At 34.1% G+C, this 16,990-nt stretch overlaps 2 protein-coding genes across 2 annotated transcripts in view; both read left to right on the top strand.

Annotated features, from left to right (window-relative positions):
* Positions 1-11,682, top strand: part of mlt (tubulin folding cofactor E like protein mlt) — a 28,471-nt gene extending 16,789 nt beyond the window's left edge. The window contains 8 exon segments of the mRNA XM_077433200.1: positions 4,972-5,317; positions 7,072-7,321; positions 7,417-7,472; positions 7,474-7,697; positions 7,967-8,066; positions 9,313-9,497; positions 9,886-10,017; positions 10,386-11,682. Of these exon segments, the coding sequence (XP_077289326.1) occupies positions 5,060-5,317; positions 7,072-7,321; positions 7,417-7,472; positions 7,474-7,697; positions 7,967-8,066; positions 9,313-9,497; positions 9,886-10,017; positions 10,386-10,575 (1,395 nt within the window). The 5' untranslated portion in view covers positions 4,972-5,059 and the 3' untranslated portion in view covers positions 10,576-11,682.
* A 361-nt stretch (positions 11,683-12,043) lies between these two features.
* LOC143913416 (uncharacterized) lies at positions 12,044-16,457 on the top strand. Its single transcript, XM_077433171.1, has 7 exons — positions 12,044-13,124; positions 13,308-13,462; positions 13,574-13,915; positions 14,003-14,205; positions 14,274-14,470; positions 14,541-14,886; positions 14,966-16,457. Exons 1-7 carry the CDS (start codon positions 12,321-12,323, stop codon positions 16,399-16,401), a joined length of 3,483 nt encoding a protein of 1,160 aa, XP_077289297.1. The 5' UTR covers positions 12,044-12,320; the 3' UTR covers positions 16,402-16,457.
* Positions 16,458-16,990: the final 533 nt, after the last annotated feature.

The following is a 16,990-nucleotide window of genomic DNA, read 5'->3' as shown; positions in this document are numbered from 1 at the left end:
ACACTAGTATACGATACGATACCGATCGCCATTATAAACACCTCAGTTTTATCCCACTGAAGAGCTCAAGGCGATTTTCGGTTTGGGGTACCTGGTTATGTACACAGATGTCTTTGTTCGATTTCTCATCCGGAATGCGTTGATAAGTGTTATCTATACACTAGCGAAACGTATCGTACGTCCACGGCGTGAACTTCTTTCGGTTCGTTGTATGTTAATAATTTGCAATAGTGCTGTTTGATAGTTGCACAAAAATCGTGACAAGCAACCTAGTTGTTTGCGCTGTACGTCAAGCAATAATGACTTCGCCATGCGAACGATCGTTTTGAAAGTGAAAGCGAACACCGTTTCAGAGTAACAAGTGGACTCGTGTGGTTTGCTGAAAACGCAGATTCGCGTGCCAAAATGATCTCCTCTAATACATACATATTTCACAAGATGAGAGTTGTGTGTATTTCTCGGACGTGGAGACCTCACTGCCCACCGAGATGTTCTTATCCACCTTGGTGGCACAATTTGCATGGTTGGATGGATGTCAGTGTCTAGTTTAACGCACCTGCTTTTATGGTATATCCTTTTTCAACTTGAAAATTAATTGTTGTGTCGAGGACGTTTTTCTCTTTTATTATTGTTTCGTAGCCCGTGTGCTCACGATTACCAGATTTATATCGACACGTCTTCCGTGTCCGTTCATGTTCGTCTCCTCATCGAAGCAAAACTCATTTTTAATTTATCATTTTCATCGCATCAATCAATGTCATGTCCGACGATTCCTATAATAGCCATACATAATACACATAATTGCAATTTTGCATTTGTCTAATGCTCAACGTCACGCTTTGCTAGATTAATTCAATAAAACTCACGTTTTAATATGTATGCGTATATTTTATGTTTCGTAATGTTTTGGATGAATTTTATTATAATCGGTTTACCTGTTGCTCGGCTAGCATTACATTTGGCGTATTCTTGATAAATGCATACTTATATACGTGCAAGATTTTATCGTCGTCTTGGAATTGGAAATAAGACTTTTAAACAATTTAAATTTAGATCAGCCTCTCAGCAGATTTAGTTACTCTAATTATTTTACTCAGGAATTTTTAATTCCAAAGTAAAATAATTTATAATTATTTTAACTTATTTATTTTACATATGTATATGTATGTATATATACCAGGAAGGCCTTACAAGCTAACTCCAATACACCTTCCTGGCTAAATATAAACATCGATAAACAATTTATAGAGTAAAATAATTAGACACACAGCATCATAGAAACATCTATGGATAAATTATAAAATCAGCGAATTCGAAATGCTGAAAACTAGAAATTTGTGAGAAATAGGACAAAGTTGTCAATTCGTTGGAACCGTTTCAATGATCGAACTGGAGCCACATATTCAAGGTCTTGCCAGCAGCACCGGGCAGGAATTGAACCCGTGACCACTTGGTTAAAAGCATTACATGTTAACCACTGATCTATGCTGCTGATTGATAATAAATTGAAAAACTTTTGCAAGTAGGAAGCAATAAACTGTTATCGATGGCGTATCGATAAATGGCTCGATGACAGTTTGTCGTTTTCTTATACCTTGTGACAAGGATACTTTCCATAATCCGAAGCGGCAAACTATCATCGATGTATCATTAACGAGTCAAGTCTATAACGTCATTCTTGGGGTAATTTTAGTCAACAAGTTTGTTTCACTTTACACGTGCCCTTAATGGCTAAAACAGGGTCCTTCCTAATATTCATATACATATACATATCTATGTTAGTTTCAAACTTCCAGCAAATTCGTGTATGTATTTATCTGACAAAATTGTACCTACGTATGTACGTACGTTGAGATTTGTGTGAGTTTGGGTGACAGCTACGGATCCGTGTGTATGAAATTATATTATTACACACACGTCATCAATCAGCTGGTGATTTCAGCCAGATGTACTGTAATGTAGAATTTCATTAGATGTGCCACTCCCTAGTACCGAGCCCGCTTATTTTCTGGAAGGCGTCCAGAAAGTGAGTGAGTTCTTGATTCAGTATTCCATGCACAGCATGTCAAATTTTATCCAAACATTTCAATATATGTAATTCGTGCTATTCAGAATTCAAAATATGTATGAACGTGTGCAATAAAATTGGGGAGCGCTTCACATTTATGCAATTTACAACCCCTACGTGTTTCCCGTTCAATGTGCTTGACGGTGTATTGATCTTGCGTTTATTTTTTTAAATATTTTTTTCATATGTTCTGTCTGCCGGGGAAACTTAGGAAGCGGATGACCACTATTTAATTATTAAAAAGTGGAATACTTGCCTAGGTACATAAAACTCAATGGCTGCATCTCGCGTGTGTGCAAGGACACGTTGCGCTGATACCGACGATTAATAATATCATCATCACTATTTGACCGATTTAATTACACGTCGTTGTGCAAATTTCGTTCTCGGTGCGATTTTGCGCAAACTTCGGAGTCTTCGTTTGCGAAACGGCCGCAATTGTGTAGCGAGACGTGAAAAAACCCACTTCGATTGCTAAACGGATCGATAGGACACAGTATGCAACGACGAGATACGTCCAAACAGGAGGACAAGGTCGTATTTATTCATAAGCACTCGTTGTTGGGTTTAAACGATCCACTAGGTTGAGATTGCACTTCGAAGTAAACAGTGAACGAGAGGATAATTACATACAGTGACTTTCAAATATGACGTTGAATATCAGTTTGTATGTATTATATTATACTAGTGATAGACCCGATGAAAATTTCATCGGGTGTATTATAGGTTAGTAAAAACTACCTACCTATCTACATATGTATAAACAATATAAAACAGCAATAGAAAAATTAATTTAATAATTAAATTAATTTTCAGTTGATGGCGTTAAATGCTCGTAGTGCTATTTTTCAAGAGGAAATATTAATAGCAAACAATATATATACAAGTCTTTTCTTGATTCTACAGACCAAAACTTACGTACAAAGTCTCTTTCGAAATGACATATTAGATTAAATTAATAAGACTGACTAAAGTTCCTAACAAGATTATCTGGAATCGAACATTATATTATGATTAAGTTTAATATGCTGTATATTTTATTTATTTATTTTACAATTGTGCCATAGTGAGATTACAAAAAAATAATAAAATAAAACAAATACAATAATAGATCAAGTTTAACAATCCCTCAACCAGATCAGTATATTTTAGATTAAACAAATCCAAAGTAATAGAAATCTGGTTGAGGAGCTTGATGCCCCTTGCAACAGGCGACAAAACTATCAAATTGGTATTTGACAGGAAAAGAGAATTAACTACGGCATCTATCTGAGTTAGCTGGAAACATTAAAACTCAATTCGGAAAGAATTTGAGGATTGCTCACCAAACCAACCAGTAACTTAAAGAAATCAGGGCTCGAAATGAACGGGAGCGTGTGGGAGCGCCCTTCCCTTGAACTCCATAACCTCGTGAAAAATTTAAAATTTCCGTACCTTTTCGTAAATTTTGAAAAAAATTGAAATTCAATAATTATTGCCGAAAATAATATGTCGATATTGAATTGTTGACTGGAAGTAAAATGCTATACATATGTACATTTCAATTTCTCCAAAGGTGTCACCGAATTCGATTTTATTTACCAAGGAACTAAAATTTTAAAATTGTTCAGCCTTGCAAGTCCTTCTTATGAGAAAACTTAAATGAATGATGAATAAAACTTCGATGAGAAAACTTAAATTTAGCGAACGTAAATCAACAATTCAAAACGTAAATCAACAATTCGAGAATTCTTGACTCATCACAAATAAAGATGTTAATCTATTATGTTTACGTATAATACACATACGGTATACCTATACATATGTACATATGAAGACTTTTGAAGATACTCTTCTTCGAACAGTGGCCTATTGAGCTCATATTCTATACCTGGCTTTCTCAATCATCCGAAAACTATTTTTAATTAAACATTCAATAAGAATAAAATTTTATTTCTGATATTCTAATTGTAAAAATATATTTTAAATATTATACATATAATGTTATATTGCTGGACAACCGTCTCGTTCTCCGACGAAAGGGTATCTCAGACTGTATTCGTTGGGAGGGGCCTCATGTAGAGGGCTTTATTGGTCGACTTCTTTGACCTTTAAAGTGGACTTATATAATAATATATGTATATATAATACATACATGTCTTTTTAATTCTTCCTAATCGTGATTTTAATTTTCAAAAATGTTCTGGATCCACCAGTGCTTCATACAAAAACATTTTAGATTAATTAGTCAGCAGTATACCTACGTATATGTAGTTATTGGTTAGAGTGTGTGTGCTGCTACCGTAGGCTGAGAAGTCTCCAGATTAAACCTTGATTGAAAAATATCATATGGTCTGATTTGAAATATTTATGTGCTGCTTCTGATTAGATTTGGATATTTTCGAGATCCATGTCAATCGTTTTATAAATTATTTAATATCTACCCATTATGTGATTATGATTTCAATATGTTACATTTATGTAGTGTCGAGTTGGGATCAACCTGGCGTGGCACTAAAAGTGTAAACTATTCATCTAATGGTGCGTAATTAAAGAAAATGTATGGATTAAGTAGTGTTTAATATACATATCAATTCTTTGTTTTTATGAGTGAATAAGTATTTTGGACGTTATACGCTTGAAATGACGCAGCTATGGGGAAAATCTGCGTACAAAACTAAAAATATACACTGTGGCCATTCCGCCATGTTTGTTCTGTTGTGTTGTTATGAGCATTTTGTGTTTGACGTTTGGGACGTTTCCCTTTCAATTCGGCTCTCGTTGTCGAGCCAAGCGTGACCGTGCTACGCTGTGCGGCTGGCACAAAAAACAGCTGTATCCAAAACTATCAGCGATTGTGAGCAAGTTTGTAGCGTTTCTGCCTGTCTCCTCTTTCAGTTAAATAATCCCCTTTCGTATTCCAGATTGCCATCTTCAAAATTGAATCCATCATCACCACGGACACCAACGCGAAGATACTATTCGTCGTAGCTGGGAGGGGAAGATTCCACGATGCCTTCGCTAGTAGAGGCTTTGGAGAAGAAATACGGCTGGCACATCCCAGCCACTGGAGCAGACCGCCATCATTGCACTGATACTTCCATAGCGATTTTTGTGCCCAAAAGGCCGCCCAGGTTGAGCGTTCCCACTCTGTTGGTTCTGAACGATTGCGACATTGAGACGGCCGGTGACGGGGACCAACTGGACGACAAGTGCAGCGACGTGGAAGAGCTCGATTTAGCCAAGAACAAGCTGTCCAAATGGGCTGAGGTACGATGCTGCTCTCGTTTGCTTATCAAATTCAATTGCAATTCTCAGTTTTATATATGTACATTCATATGTATGAATGGGGGTCTACGTGACGAGCCAGAATGTTAAATTACAGAAAACACAAATATCGGAAGGCAAATATCGAAAATCGAAAGATCTTAGGTCAAAAGATCAAAAAAAAGGGTGCATGGTAAACGGTACATACTCACTTAATTTGCGCGAGCAGGGTACAACAGGAACAAGAGGAACGGGCTTTTCCTCCCGTATTCTGCGCGCGCACATTAATACGGGAGGAAAAGCCTGTTCCTCTTGTTCCTGTTGTATCCTGCTCGTACAAATTAAGTGAGTATGTACCGTTTACCATGCACCCTTTTTTATCTTTCGACTTAGGATCTTTCGATTTTCGATCTTTGCCTTCCGATATTTGTGTTTTCTGTAATTTAACATTCTGGCTCGTCACGTAGACCCATGTACAGCATAGTAGGAAAAAGAGCTCAAAAACCTATAAATGAATGTATACTTATAGTTATGTATATTGTACTTGTTGAGACTATTATCAACATTGTTAAATTCAGCAAGCTCGCGATGTGACAATTGTATATCAGATAATGCAATTTTATTTGAGATAATTGAAATAATTTCAGATAGTATATCATTTACAACCATTCACCGTCTATTGCTGGTTGAAGGCCTCTCCAACACGCTTCCACTCGTCTCTGTTTTGAGCAGCTCTCATCCATCTCACCTCACATATTTGCCTAATTTCGTCTACCATTCTTCCTTTCATTCTTTTACATTCGTTCGGGTACCATTCCAGCAATTTTTTATCCAATATCTTTAGTCAATTCTTCTAGCTACGTGACCTGCCCATTGCCAATTCAATCTCTTCACTATCTCCACTATATCCACTACCCTTGTCATACTTTTCACCCGCGTGTTACGTTTCCTATCTCTTCTCGTTATGCCGATCATACAGCGTTCCATAGTTCTTTGAGTGCATTTGACTTTGTGTATTATCTTGGCGTCCAATGTCTAATTTTCACATCCATATTAAATCACTGGCAAAACACATTGATCAAAGATATTTTTATTTTTTCTTGCGTTAGCGCTTGTTCCATAAAAGGAACCAACGGAATTCTAACCCTCGCTGAACACAAATCTCTTCAAGGATCTCTATTAGCTATATGTAATAAACGCTAAAGGTTTTAGGTTTGAACCTTAAATCAATATTGTTGTCTTATTCATGTGAGATGCCAGCCTGATTTTCGCAGTTCGTAAAAATTGTTGTTTTATTCATTACAGATACTTCCAAGATTCTGATGTCATTTTAATAAAAATTAGATTCTGAATTAGATTTCACCGATTCGGTTTTTGATATTGGTTCCATATAAGATCTATCTATCGTAAAATAATCATTCTTTCCAATAACAAACCATTAAGTTTGAAAATTAGTACTTTTATTTACAAATACAGCAAACCTCTTTATTTGCATTATGTATAATGAACGCTCCAAACAACAGTATTTTGAATGCATGCTCATTTTGTTTTTACCGCGAGCATGTCATTAATTTAGAATTGAGTGTGGGATGTTACCAGTAGCTGAAATATGTAGATGTATTTCGCTTGCATTCTGAGAGACAATGCACTCAAAGTCTCATTAAAAATTTTGTGTCGGAGTTCACCTCTAACGTTCAGAGTTCACACATGCGCATTTACTGTATGTATGTATGTATTATATGATGTTGTGGTTACAGGTATTTGGAATACTTCAACACATGCCGCAGGTGAGATTCGTCAATTTGAGCTTCAATCGACTCACCGAGCAATTGGACGCTCTGAACAAACACGCTGCCCACAACACGTGCTGGTCTCACCTGAAAAACCTGGTATTGAACTCGACCAGGGTCGACTGGGCCAGCGTGCAGACTTTGCTGCGGCTGCTGCCTGCTCTGGAAGAGCTCCACCTCAGCCTCAACGAGTACGACCACGTCAACCTGAACAAGAGTGGTCAAGACGAATCCAAAGCGACGAGGAAGCAGTCGGCTGCAGACATCAAGTGCAACTCGGATGGTAACTGCAACCGAACCGACGACGACAAGGAGAATCTGAACACGGGCTCGGTGAATGGTTCGTGCAACGACCGCGTGAACGAAAACGTTAGCGGCGTCTACCACCAGGTGAAAAAGTTGCACTTCTCCGGTAATCCAGTCAACAGTTGGAGCGAGATATGTAAATTGGGGTACGCGTTTCCCAACCTGGAATCGCTGGTGTTGAACGAGTGCCCCTTGAACAGTCTGGACCTAAACATGGACACTAGTGAAAGGGACTACAAGCATCCCGAATCAACTGAATCGACAGAATCCCCCCACCATTACTTCAGGTATTTCCTCGTACATTTGGCTCGTAATTCTTCATAATGTGGGATTAAGTTTAATAACATGTGTGAATGATTAAGTTGGCATGCATGAGTAGAATAAATGATGAAGTTGGTAACATGTAATGTGACAGACCGTTGCGGCCCTCCGCCTAGTTAAAAATGTTTTAAACCGCTCAACAAGTCTCATTTCACTCTACATATATCATACATATGTCTCCTGACAGCCAGCTCCCACAATGATATTTATACTTTATATATATATTTTTTTTTAGGAAATTACGGTTTTTAAACTTGAACAATACGGAACTATCCACGTGGGATGAGATCGATAGATTAGCAAATTTTCCCGCTCTCACCAGTCTACGAGTCCAGGTAATCTATCTTTATACAAAGAGGAAAGTCTGTCTGTTTATTTGTTTTGCATGTCATTGCTAAGATCTGGGAAAATGTATGCGCCTTGTTAAGATGTTTTTTAGGCTGATGAAATAAAGTTTTAGTTCGTTTCTGGAATATATGCTTAATACATACTGAATTTGATATATACGTATGTATATTGAATTTGAGTAAGGGCAAGATGTGCGATGGGCCCAGTTTCCCAGGTCCCGGCTCACTGGGTCAAGGTGATCCAGATCGGGAGCGAAAATAGGTCGTTGCCGTCTCCAGTGGCTGTTGTTATTATTGCGTCTCTTCCGTGACATAATTGCCCATGTTGTATCATCAATCGTTCTACGCTTCGCATAAGATCTTTTTAATATCGGAATGCTCGAAATGCGTGTTTCCATTTTATGTAGCCTTGATCGCGCGTGCTTTGAATAAAAGACCACACACCGATTGTGCGCGTTATTATATTTGTGCAATTGTTCATACTTTGAGTTGAATTGAAATTATGCGATTATTCCTTTAGAAGAAATGTGTTGTCAATTGTAAAAGTGCAAGTGGCAAATTTCCTGGTTTAGAATTCGGGCAACATCCCTACCTGGACATATTCTTACACAATGTTTCGCCTCAGATTACGGCTAAGTATTCACATACATAGGCTCTAAATATTTTGACACGATCTGAAAAAAATCACACTCTTAATGTCAGAGTGTGATTTTTATTTTTCAATTGTAGCACTGGTTGCCAGTCGGTGACATTCCACAACTGTAGAAATGTTTCATAGTGTTGAAACAAATTAGCGTAGGTGTGAACTTGATGTTTACGTTGTGAATGGTGAGTTTTAATGCGTATCAACTTATCGAAATGTTTAAAAAAAGGTTATTAAAATTCTTTTGAAAGATTATTTTTTTATGTTGGGACTCTAATGGAGATATTAATTTTTGCTACAATTATTTTTTTTATTTTAAAATCATTCTACAAAGTCGTTGTAGAAGGTGACGTCTTTATAAACAGCAAATATTTGAATATTTATATAGCCTGACTTAAGTAAGCATTGTAGAAATGTGATACTCTGATACTCTGATACTCTGATACATATGTATGTATGTATGTAATGCGCAATTGCTACATTTACTATTCTTTTTAAATTATCTATTCTTTTTTTTTTTAATTATGTAATGAAAATTTGATAAAATCGGGAAAGATGTTGTGAGTTTAAGAATATTAATTTGGTGTTCAGGGGTGGCCGTTGTGGGAGAAGTGCGAGTCTACGGAACATGAACGCCGGCAACTCCTTGTGGCAAGGTTACCTCTAATCGAAACCCTCAATGGTGGGGGTCGTTTGGGAGCAGTCGAGCGAGAAGATGCTGAGAGAGCTTTCATACGATACTACATGGAAAGGCCGGAGAGTGACCGCCCTGAAAGGTTAAAACTCTTTTGTACTGTACACTGAATATATTCAGTTCAAGATACGCTAGTAGATTTGTTTTCAATTAACGTCTTGGTCAATAATGGAAGACAATGAATTAATGGTTTTCTGAGACATTGGATATTAGTAATTGAGTATATAATCAGAATTGATAATATTTATCTTAATTATATTATAGAGTATCGGTGTTTACACAGAAATGTTTTCTGGTTGGTAAAGCATGTGTATTCATACGATTGTTTTAAATAATCAGCTCTCATACTCGGATATCGATGATCATATGCAACAACAGACAAGATTTGGTTTTTTTAACTTTAAGTTATTATTCTATTTGAATTTTAATTCTCTACAATTTATTGATATTCTTTTTTTTCGATTTTTCAGATATTCAGAACTTTTGGCTATACATGGAAAACTAGATCCCTTAGTTAATGTTGATCTCCGACCAGAGAAAAGAGTCAAAGTTACTTTCACGTGTGGAGATGTTAGCGAAGTTCGAACAGTTGACGTTTATAGGTAACTAGTTGTTTTACCCAGCTTCGCTCAGTATTTGTAATATAAACAGCTTGAACATGGCGAATCTAATACTAAATATTGATTTGTGTTTTTATTAAATTTATTTGAATCGAAAAAAAAATAATACTCAACCATATTAAATCATCGTCCTAGAAACTTTGATTTGTTTTTCGATTACCAACAAACCTTACATACATGCATACAAAGTCTCTTTCGAAATTATATATTACATTTGAATTATTTTTATAAATTCACAATTTATGTAAATATAATGGAAATTTAATGTTAATTTTTTATCTCTGCTAAAAATCTTATATTTTCATACAAGCAAATTTACTTCGATTAATTTCAATGTAATTTTTATTCAGAACTGTCATTGATCTCAAACAAAAATTGGAAAGAATGGCTGGAATTCCTTCAAACAAAATGCGTTTATTCTATGTGGACCAGGACATCAGAGATTACCAAGGTCCAGAAGAAATGAAATTCCCTCATAAACAATTGTATTCATACAATATGCGTTCAGGGGATGAAATAATTATTGATTCAAAAAATTAATTGTAATGATATACATTAAAATATGAAGATAAAAATTATTATTACGCCTTGGGTGTAATTTATTTAATATCATATTTACAGGAAGATTTTTCGACTGTATAATAACCTAATTGACTAGATTTTTAAAATCTGTGATGTTTTAAATGAAGTGATTAATTCAATTATCCTTTGCGAGGAACGAAAATATATAGAAATTAACCAATTTACATTTGAAATCACCAAAGGAGCCTTTATTATCACACTGCAAAGGATAATTGTTGTATTTATATATTCATTTTAAATAATGAGGTGTGATGGCATTGAGGTATATGATTAATAATTTATTTAATACATAAGACTTACATTGACGTAATTCACGACCAGAAATTATCCATTGAGCATTCGATTAAATTTGTTATAATGAATGTGACTTTGCTGGTTACAATTATGTTGACATTAATGTGATACAGAGCCATAAAATGTATAATATTTGCTTATATTTTATATGATCTTATTTACAAATTAAATTGCAGATTTTACTATTCACTGCCATAATAATTACAATTTAAAAAAATAATATTATAGTTCACCTTGTCTGATCTTAGAGTTGGAATATTACATATGTGAATGTGCATTGAATAATATATTTTCTTTCAAGAAATTTACTCTCTTGTAGACATTTTCAATTTTCTCATTAAGCGTGTTCTAAAATATCTTTTAAATTGATACTTCGAATTTTGGAAAAAATCATTTCATATATCATAAATGTAAATTGTGCGTTATGCATGTATGCATCAAGGCTTTATTTGAACCGATATATTAATGTAATTTTTTTATTCAATAAATCAAAACATTTGTCACTTGTAAAAGCCTCGTATATGGGCAAAATAACTAAACACGTATTGTTTTAGAAATTTGTATATGTATATCATTTAAAATAATTACTAATTTAGTCGTATTTATAGCAAATTAGCTTAATATGATTTTTCAATAAATATTTTCAAATTGTGTTAATTTTATTTTAAAATCTGTACCATTGCTTAAATTAATTATTACAGATTATATTTTATCATCTGTATGCATGTAAACATGATTTTATTTTTTTATAATAAAATATATAATAAAACTATTTTAGATTTTTAATTTTAGATCCTGTTAGAATTATTGAGCTATAAATCGGATGTTCTGTTAAATTAAAAAAAAAATACATTTATTATAAAACACTTTAAAATTACTCATTTTCATTGCTGTCAATAATATACGTTGGTACAATATTGAAAAATTAACATGTAAAAAAATATAGACGTGGTTTAAATTATGTATGTAAATATGTAAATATTGGAAAATTATTTTTTGTGTAATACTTACATATAAATACTCAAAAAGTAGTTTTGTAATAAATCGAACAAATATGTGATAAGATAAAAACATATCTTTAAAATTTTATCAGTTCTTGGTTAACAGTTGGTGTGAAATTTAGCGGATCGACATACTATTTTAAAGCATTTTACAATAATCATTAAATGTGCTGCATACATTTGTGAACTGCAAACATCAATCATACGTCTCGATTGTTTGTTTAGTGTTTAAACTATACACATACTTGTATTTTAATAAAAACGCAATACAAGTGATTATGTATAAACAAAACGAATGAATAAATGCGTGAGTAACAATTACTGCTGTTTAACAATTGCATAGTGAGTGATCAAATATTAAATAAAGAAAATAAAGATGAGATCATAAAATAAAAGATATTATTGACAATGAATTTCATTAAAAAATTGTTTCTAATTCAAATGATATATTTGAACATTGGATCTACCTTAAGTTCAATTAGGCATCAAAGCTTAATACCAATTGATAAAAACGTTTTAGTTTGCCCATATTTATATGAAAAATTCGAGCATGAAGGCAATACGGTTTGTGTAAAAAAGAAATACGCTGAAATAAAAGATGATAAATATAAAGATTGCAACGGAAATGCTGTTCCATTAAATTTTTCTCACTTAATTTCATCGAATTACATAGATTTGAATATACTATTTTGGACAGATTACCGACAAGCTTACATCGGAGGACCCATCATCAACTGGCGCTATGGAGACTCTAATATGGGCAAACCCCTCCTTTTGGACTTGGTGGATCCAAGCACTTACTATACAGACTTTGAAAGCACAACCAACTTGAAATGTTTGGCCGTTGACACTAAAACTCAACAGTTTGTACCGCAACATTGTAATACGAAATTACAAAGGCTATGCATTACAAACCCATTAAAGCGACTTTGGTTGGCCCAACAAGGGAAATGCAAAAATAATTTCGTATATTACGACTCTCCAAGACCAACTTGCCTGTCCTATGTTCACACTAACAAGTCGATTATCTTTCAAAATGGTACAAGAAGAGAGGCAGAAACTGCGTGCAAAAGTATTTCCGGACAATTACTCGGAAAAGGTTACATTTACAAACACAAATCGTGGGCGTCTGATGATAGAGAAGTACCTACGGCAATTCAAAGTGAAAATGGCCATTTTATGTATGACAATGGAGAAATGGTTGAAGAAATAGTAAGTATACATACATACATATGTATATAGTTGAACACATCTTTGAAGATTTACATACTTACATATCTTTGGCATTGAATTAAATTTTATTTATTCTAGTTCCAAAACTAATTGTTTTATTTGAATAATTAAGTGTAAAACTAGTATGAATATAAAATATATTTATATAATATATGTATTTAGATTACAGATATTGCGCCGAGTAATTCAAAAAAATTTGTTTCTTTGACTGGATCGAATAAATTTATACTCAGAGATCAAAATCACATTTATAATGCGACTGTGTGCGAACATCCTATTGAAAAACCAAAAATGAAGTTAAAAATTTATTCAATATCGTAAGTTTTGGATGTTGTTATCGATTTATATGGATAAAAATCAGTGAGTGGCCACAACTTAGAAATATTACCATGAATGTAATCAATTGATAAATTTACTGACTTTTATAGATCAAAGCTTTTTGTTTCCATTGAGAGTGACTTATACGTATCGCCTTGGGATATCATGTGTTTCACTGATTCTGCAGAGTTTTATCCGACCAGAGTTAGTGTCATAATTGACATAAATCAAAATACGCCATTTAGGATAGAGACTGTAGCAGATGGATATTACTGGTGTATCAGCAATGTAAATAATTGGGAATATAATAGTAGTGGGTCATTTTTTTTCGTCAACAAAATTTCTGATTTGTTTAACACCTATAATGTACAATTTACCTTCCCAAAACCATCTCATGCATATAGTGAATTTGATGTTAAAGATTATTATCTTCGAGAACTTCGTCGTTCCAAGTAATTTAAATTTTTTGGATTACTTTGTAAACATTTATTATCTTTTGCATTTTTTACAACGTTTACAGAATTTTTGACTTTTCGCAGTTTTTCTAAATCATATGGAATGGAATTTGTCTCGAGTACTTATGTTCTTAAAAAAGTCTATTTGAATGGGGGCGCTCTTTATCGCACTTATATTTCTGAATATAATTTGAATAAACATGAGAACACATTTTTAAACATCCCTGAATTGATGAAATTGGATAGTCTGTTTTGTTCTTCAGACTACAAAAATGTTGTTGCTGCAGGTTAGACATTTTTGATTTCCTTACATTTTTGAGTACGAATTGCAATTGACTTTAATTTCCTTTATTAGATGGTAGCATTAATATACTTGAAAATAATAACTTTATTGTATGCATCAATGAACCAAATTGTTACTGTAGAAATTATACATGTTTGCAAAACGGCAAAATTAAACAACCCCGTTGGAGCCCTAAGAATTATGGGTGTGGTGTAACAACTGCAATATATGATGATTCTCATGAAGATAGTAATGAATCAACTGAAAAAGTGTGTACATATTTTTTAGCTTTTCAAATTTTATGTGAAAATATTTATATACAAATTGTTACCTTTTTAGTATAATAATCAACCGGAAGAGGAAATGGCAATACTCATAAAAAATATGGATTCTATTCTTAATACAACTGGCACAGAGAACACAATTCATCAAGTCGTCCATGATTTGAATCATATTGTTTCATTTTCAAGGAATGTGAAAATCCCCAGTGAAGTAATAAATAAGTTCGATAGCATTTTAAGAAGGGTGGAATTGAATTCAACCAACAACGGTCAGATCCATTCTGCATCATCAAATTTGGTGGTCGGAGTTGCAGAAACTGGGGGGTCAGATGCCATTGTGGGTATAATGCTAAAAAAAATCACTTCTGATATGACCAATACTAGTATTAATTTTTTAAACAGCGGTAAGATTAATTTGATCATAAATATAAATATAAATATGTAAATAAATCTATTGAATATCATAATATTTTGTTTGTATAGATAAAATAAATTTGGCAAGAGGAGACACGACCGATACAGAAATCATTGTTGAAATGCCAAGCTTCGACACAAATTCTTCGGGAAGCTTAGCTGTAGTAGTGATGAATAATGACATTTTTCTTCAAAAGAACCAAAATCAAACCGATTGGAGAGTCAACAGTAGAGTCATCAGCATCTCTACAAATAATATGATATCATTTAATAATGAAAAATATATAGATATTCACCTAAGGCCATTTGTGGGCGAATTGGCCCCAAATGAAAAAAGAGTATGCGCGTTTTGGGATTTTACTCTTGGTCAAGAAGGCGGTTGGTCGAGTGCTGGATGTGAATTATTAATGACAGGTTCATTGCAAGGAATGGACACGTGTCGATGTTACCACTTGACGCATTTTGCAGAAATTATCCAACCAGGAGGAAGCATAATCTCTAGCAATCATCAAATAGCTCTTTCTGTTATCACTTACTGTGGGTGTGCAGCATCCTTGATTGGCCTGATTCTCATCGCTCTCACTGCAATAGTGTTCGAACGGTGGAGAAAAGAGTTTACTAATAAAGTGTATCTTAACTTGTCAGCAGCCATAGGCCTTCTTGTGATTGCATTTCTGTTCAGCGCATTTTTGACAAGTTCTCCAAACAGCAACACCATTTGCCTGTGCTTGGGCGCGGTACTTCACTACAGTGTGCTTTCTACATTTACTTGGATGCTGATAACAGCAGTGCTTTCATACAGAAAATTAGTATACGTTTTTAACACCAATTCTACTCATAGGCTACTCAAAGCTTGTCTTTGTGGTTGGTTAATTCCGTTAGGACCGGTGTTGCTGCTGGTAATTATTAATCATACAAGTTATATAAGAGCTACGTCGATAGAACAACCTACATTATTTTGCTTTCCGAGTGGTCTAGGGTTTTGGCTCACAGTGTTTCTTCCAATTCTTCTTATCGTTATCATCAATACGATATTATTTTGTCTTATTATCTTCAACGTTTTCATAAAAGCTGGGATGCAACAACGAGAAAACTCTCAACAAATTCAAAGAAGCATTACTGTAAGCTTCCTTCTATTTTTCTTATTTGGTCTTACTTGGATATTTGGACTCCTATCTCATTACTTAGTACTGAGTTACTTATTTTGCATTTCGGCAACGTTGCAAGGATTCGTCTTGTTTATGTTTTTTGTGCTAGCTAACTCGTCAACTAGAAATATGTGGAGACGGAAACTTAAAATGACATTCTCAAGTGAAAGTAAATCAAAGGACACTACGAATCGTTATTGGGTAAATAAAAATGATTCTACATCAATACCTTCACGTTCACAATCTACTCCTGTAAGTCAGATTCCAACATTAGAACATCAGTCAGCTGATAAACCAAACAACGAACTACTCCCCATGTTAAGATATGATCGAAGGAGGTTATCTGAACTTTTGTAGTTTTTTTATGTTTATGAACTGAAACAATAAATATATATTTATTATAAGTGTGTATCAATAATAATTTTTATTCTGAATACTTATAATTTTTTGAAGATTGGTATTTAGTATGCAGGGCTGTCGAGAGAAATTCGGGGCCCTGGGAAAAATTATTCTGGGTCCTATTTGCTGCTGTAGGGGGAGCTCTCGACCGAATTGGAAGTTACATATCTAATATATAATTTCGAAAGATACTTTGTAAGTATGTATATTGGTTGGTAACATCGAAAACAAATCAAAGTTTCTATGACGACGATTCGATATATATTTTTTTCGGTTCAAATAAATTTAATAAAAATAAAAATGAATATTTACTATTAGATTCGCCATGTTTAATCTGTTTATATTACAAATATTGAGCAAAGCCGGATAAAACAACTAGTATAGAATAAAACATAATAAAAATTGGTCGCGTTTTACGACCTCGGTGGGAATTTTGCGGCTTACGATCAGCAATGCATTGTGGCGAGCATATCCTGCACTGTTCAAGCATTGTTCCCAATCTATATCACATTCAACAATAGCTGAAATGTTAGCAAACACAAACTTT

This window comes from Arctopsyche grandis, chromosome 6, assembly GCF_051622035.1.
Source record: "Arctopsyche grandis isolate Sample6627 chromosome 6, ASM5162203v2, whole genome shotgun sequence".
In the NCBI taxonomy this organism is placed as follows: Eukaryota; Metazoa; Arthropoda; class Insecta; order Trichoptera; family Hydropsychidae; genus Arctopsyche; species Arctopsyche grandis.
Note: the sequence above shows the minus strand (reverse complement) of the source record. Positions and strands in the feature narration are given on the sequence as shown.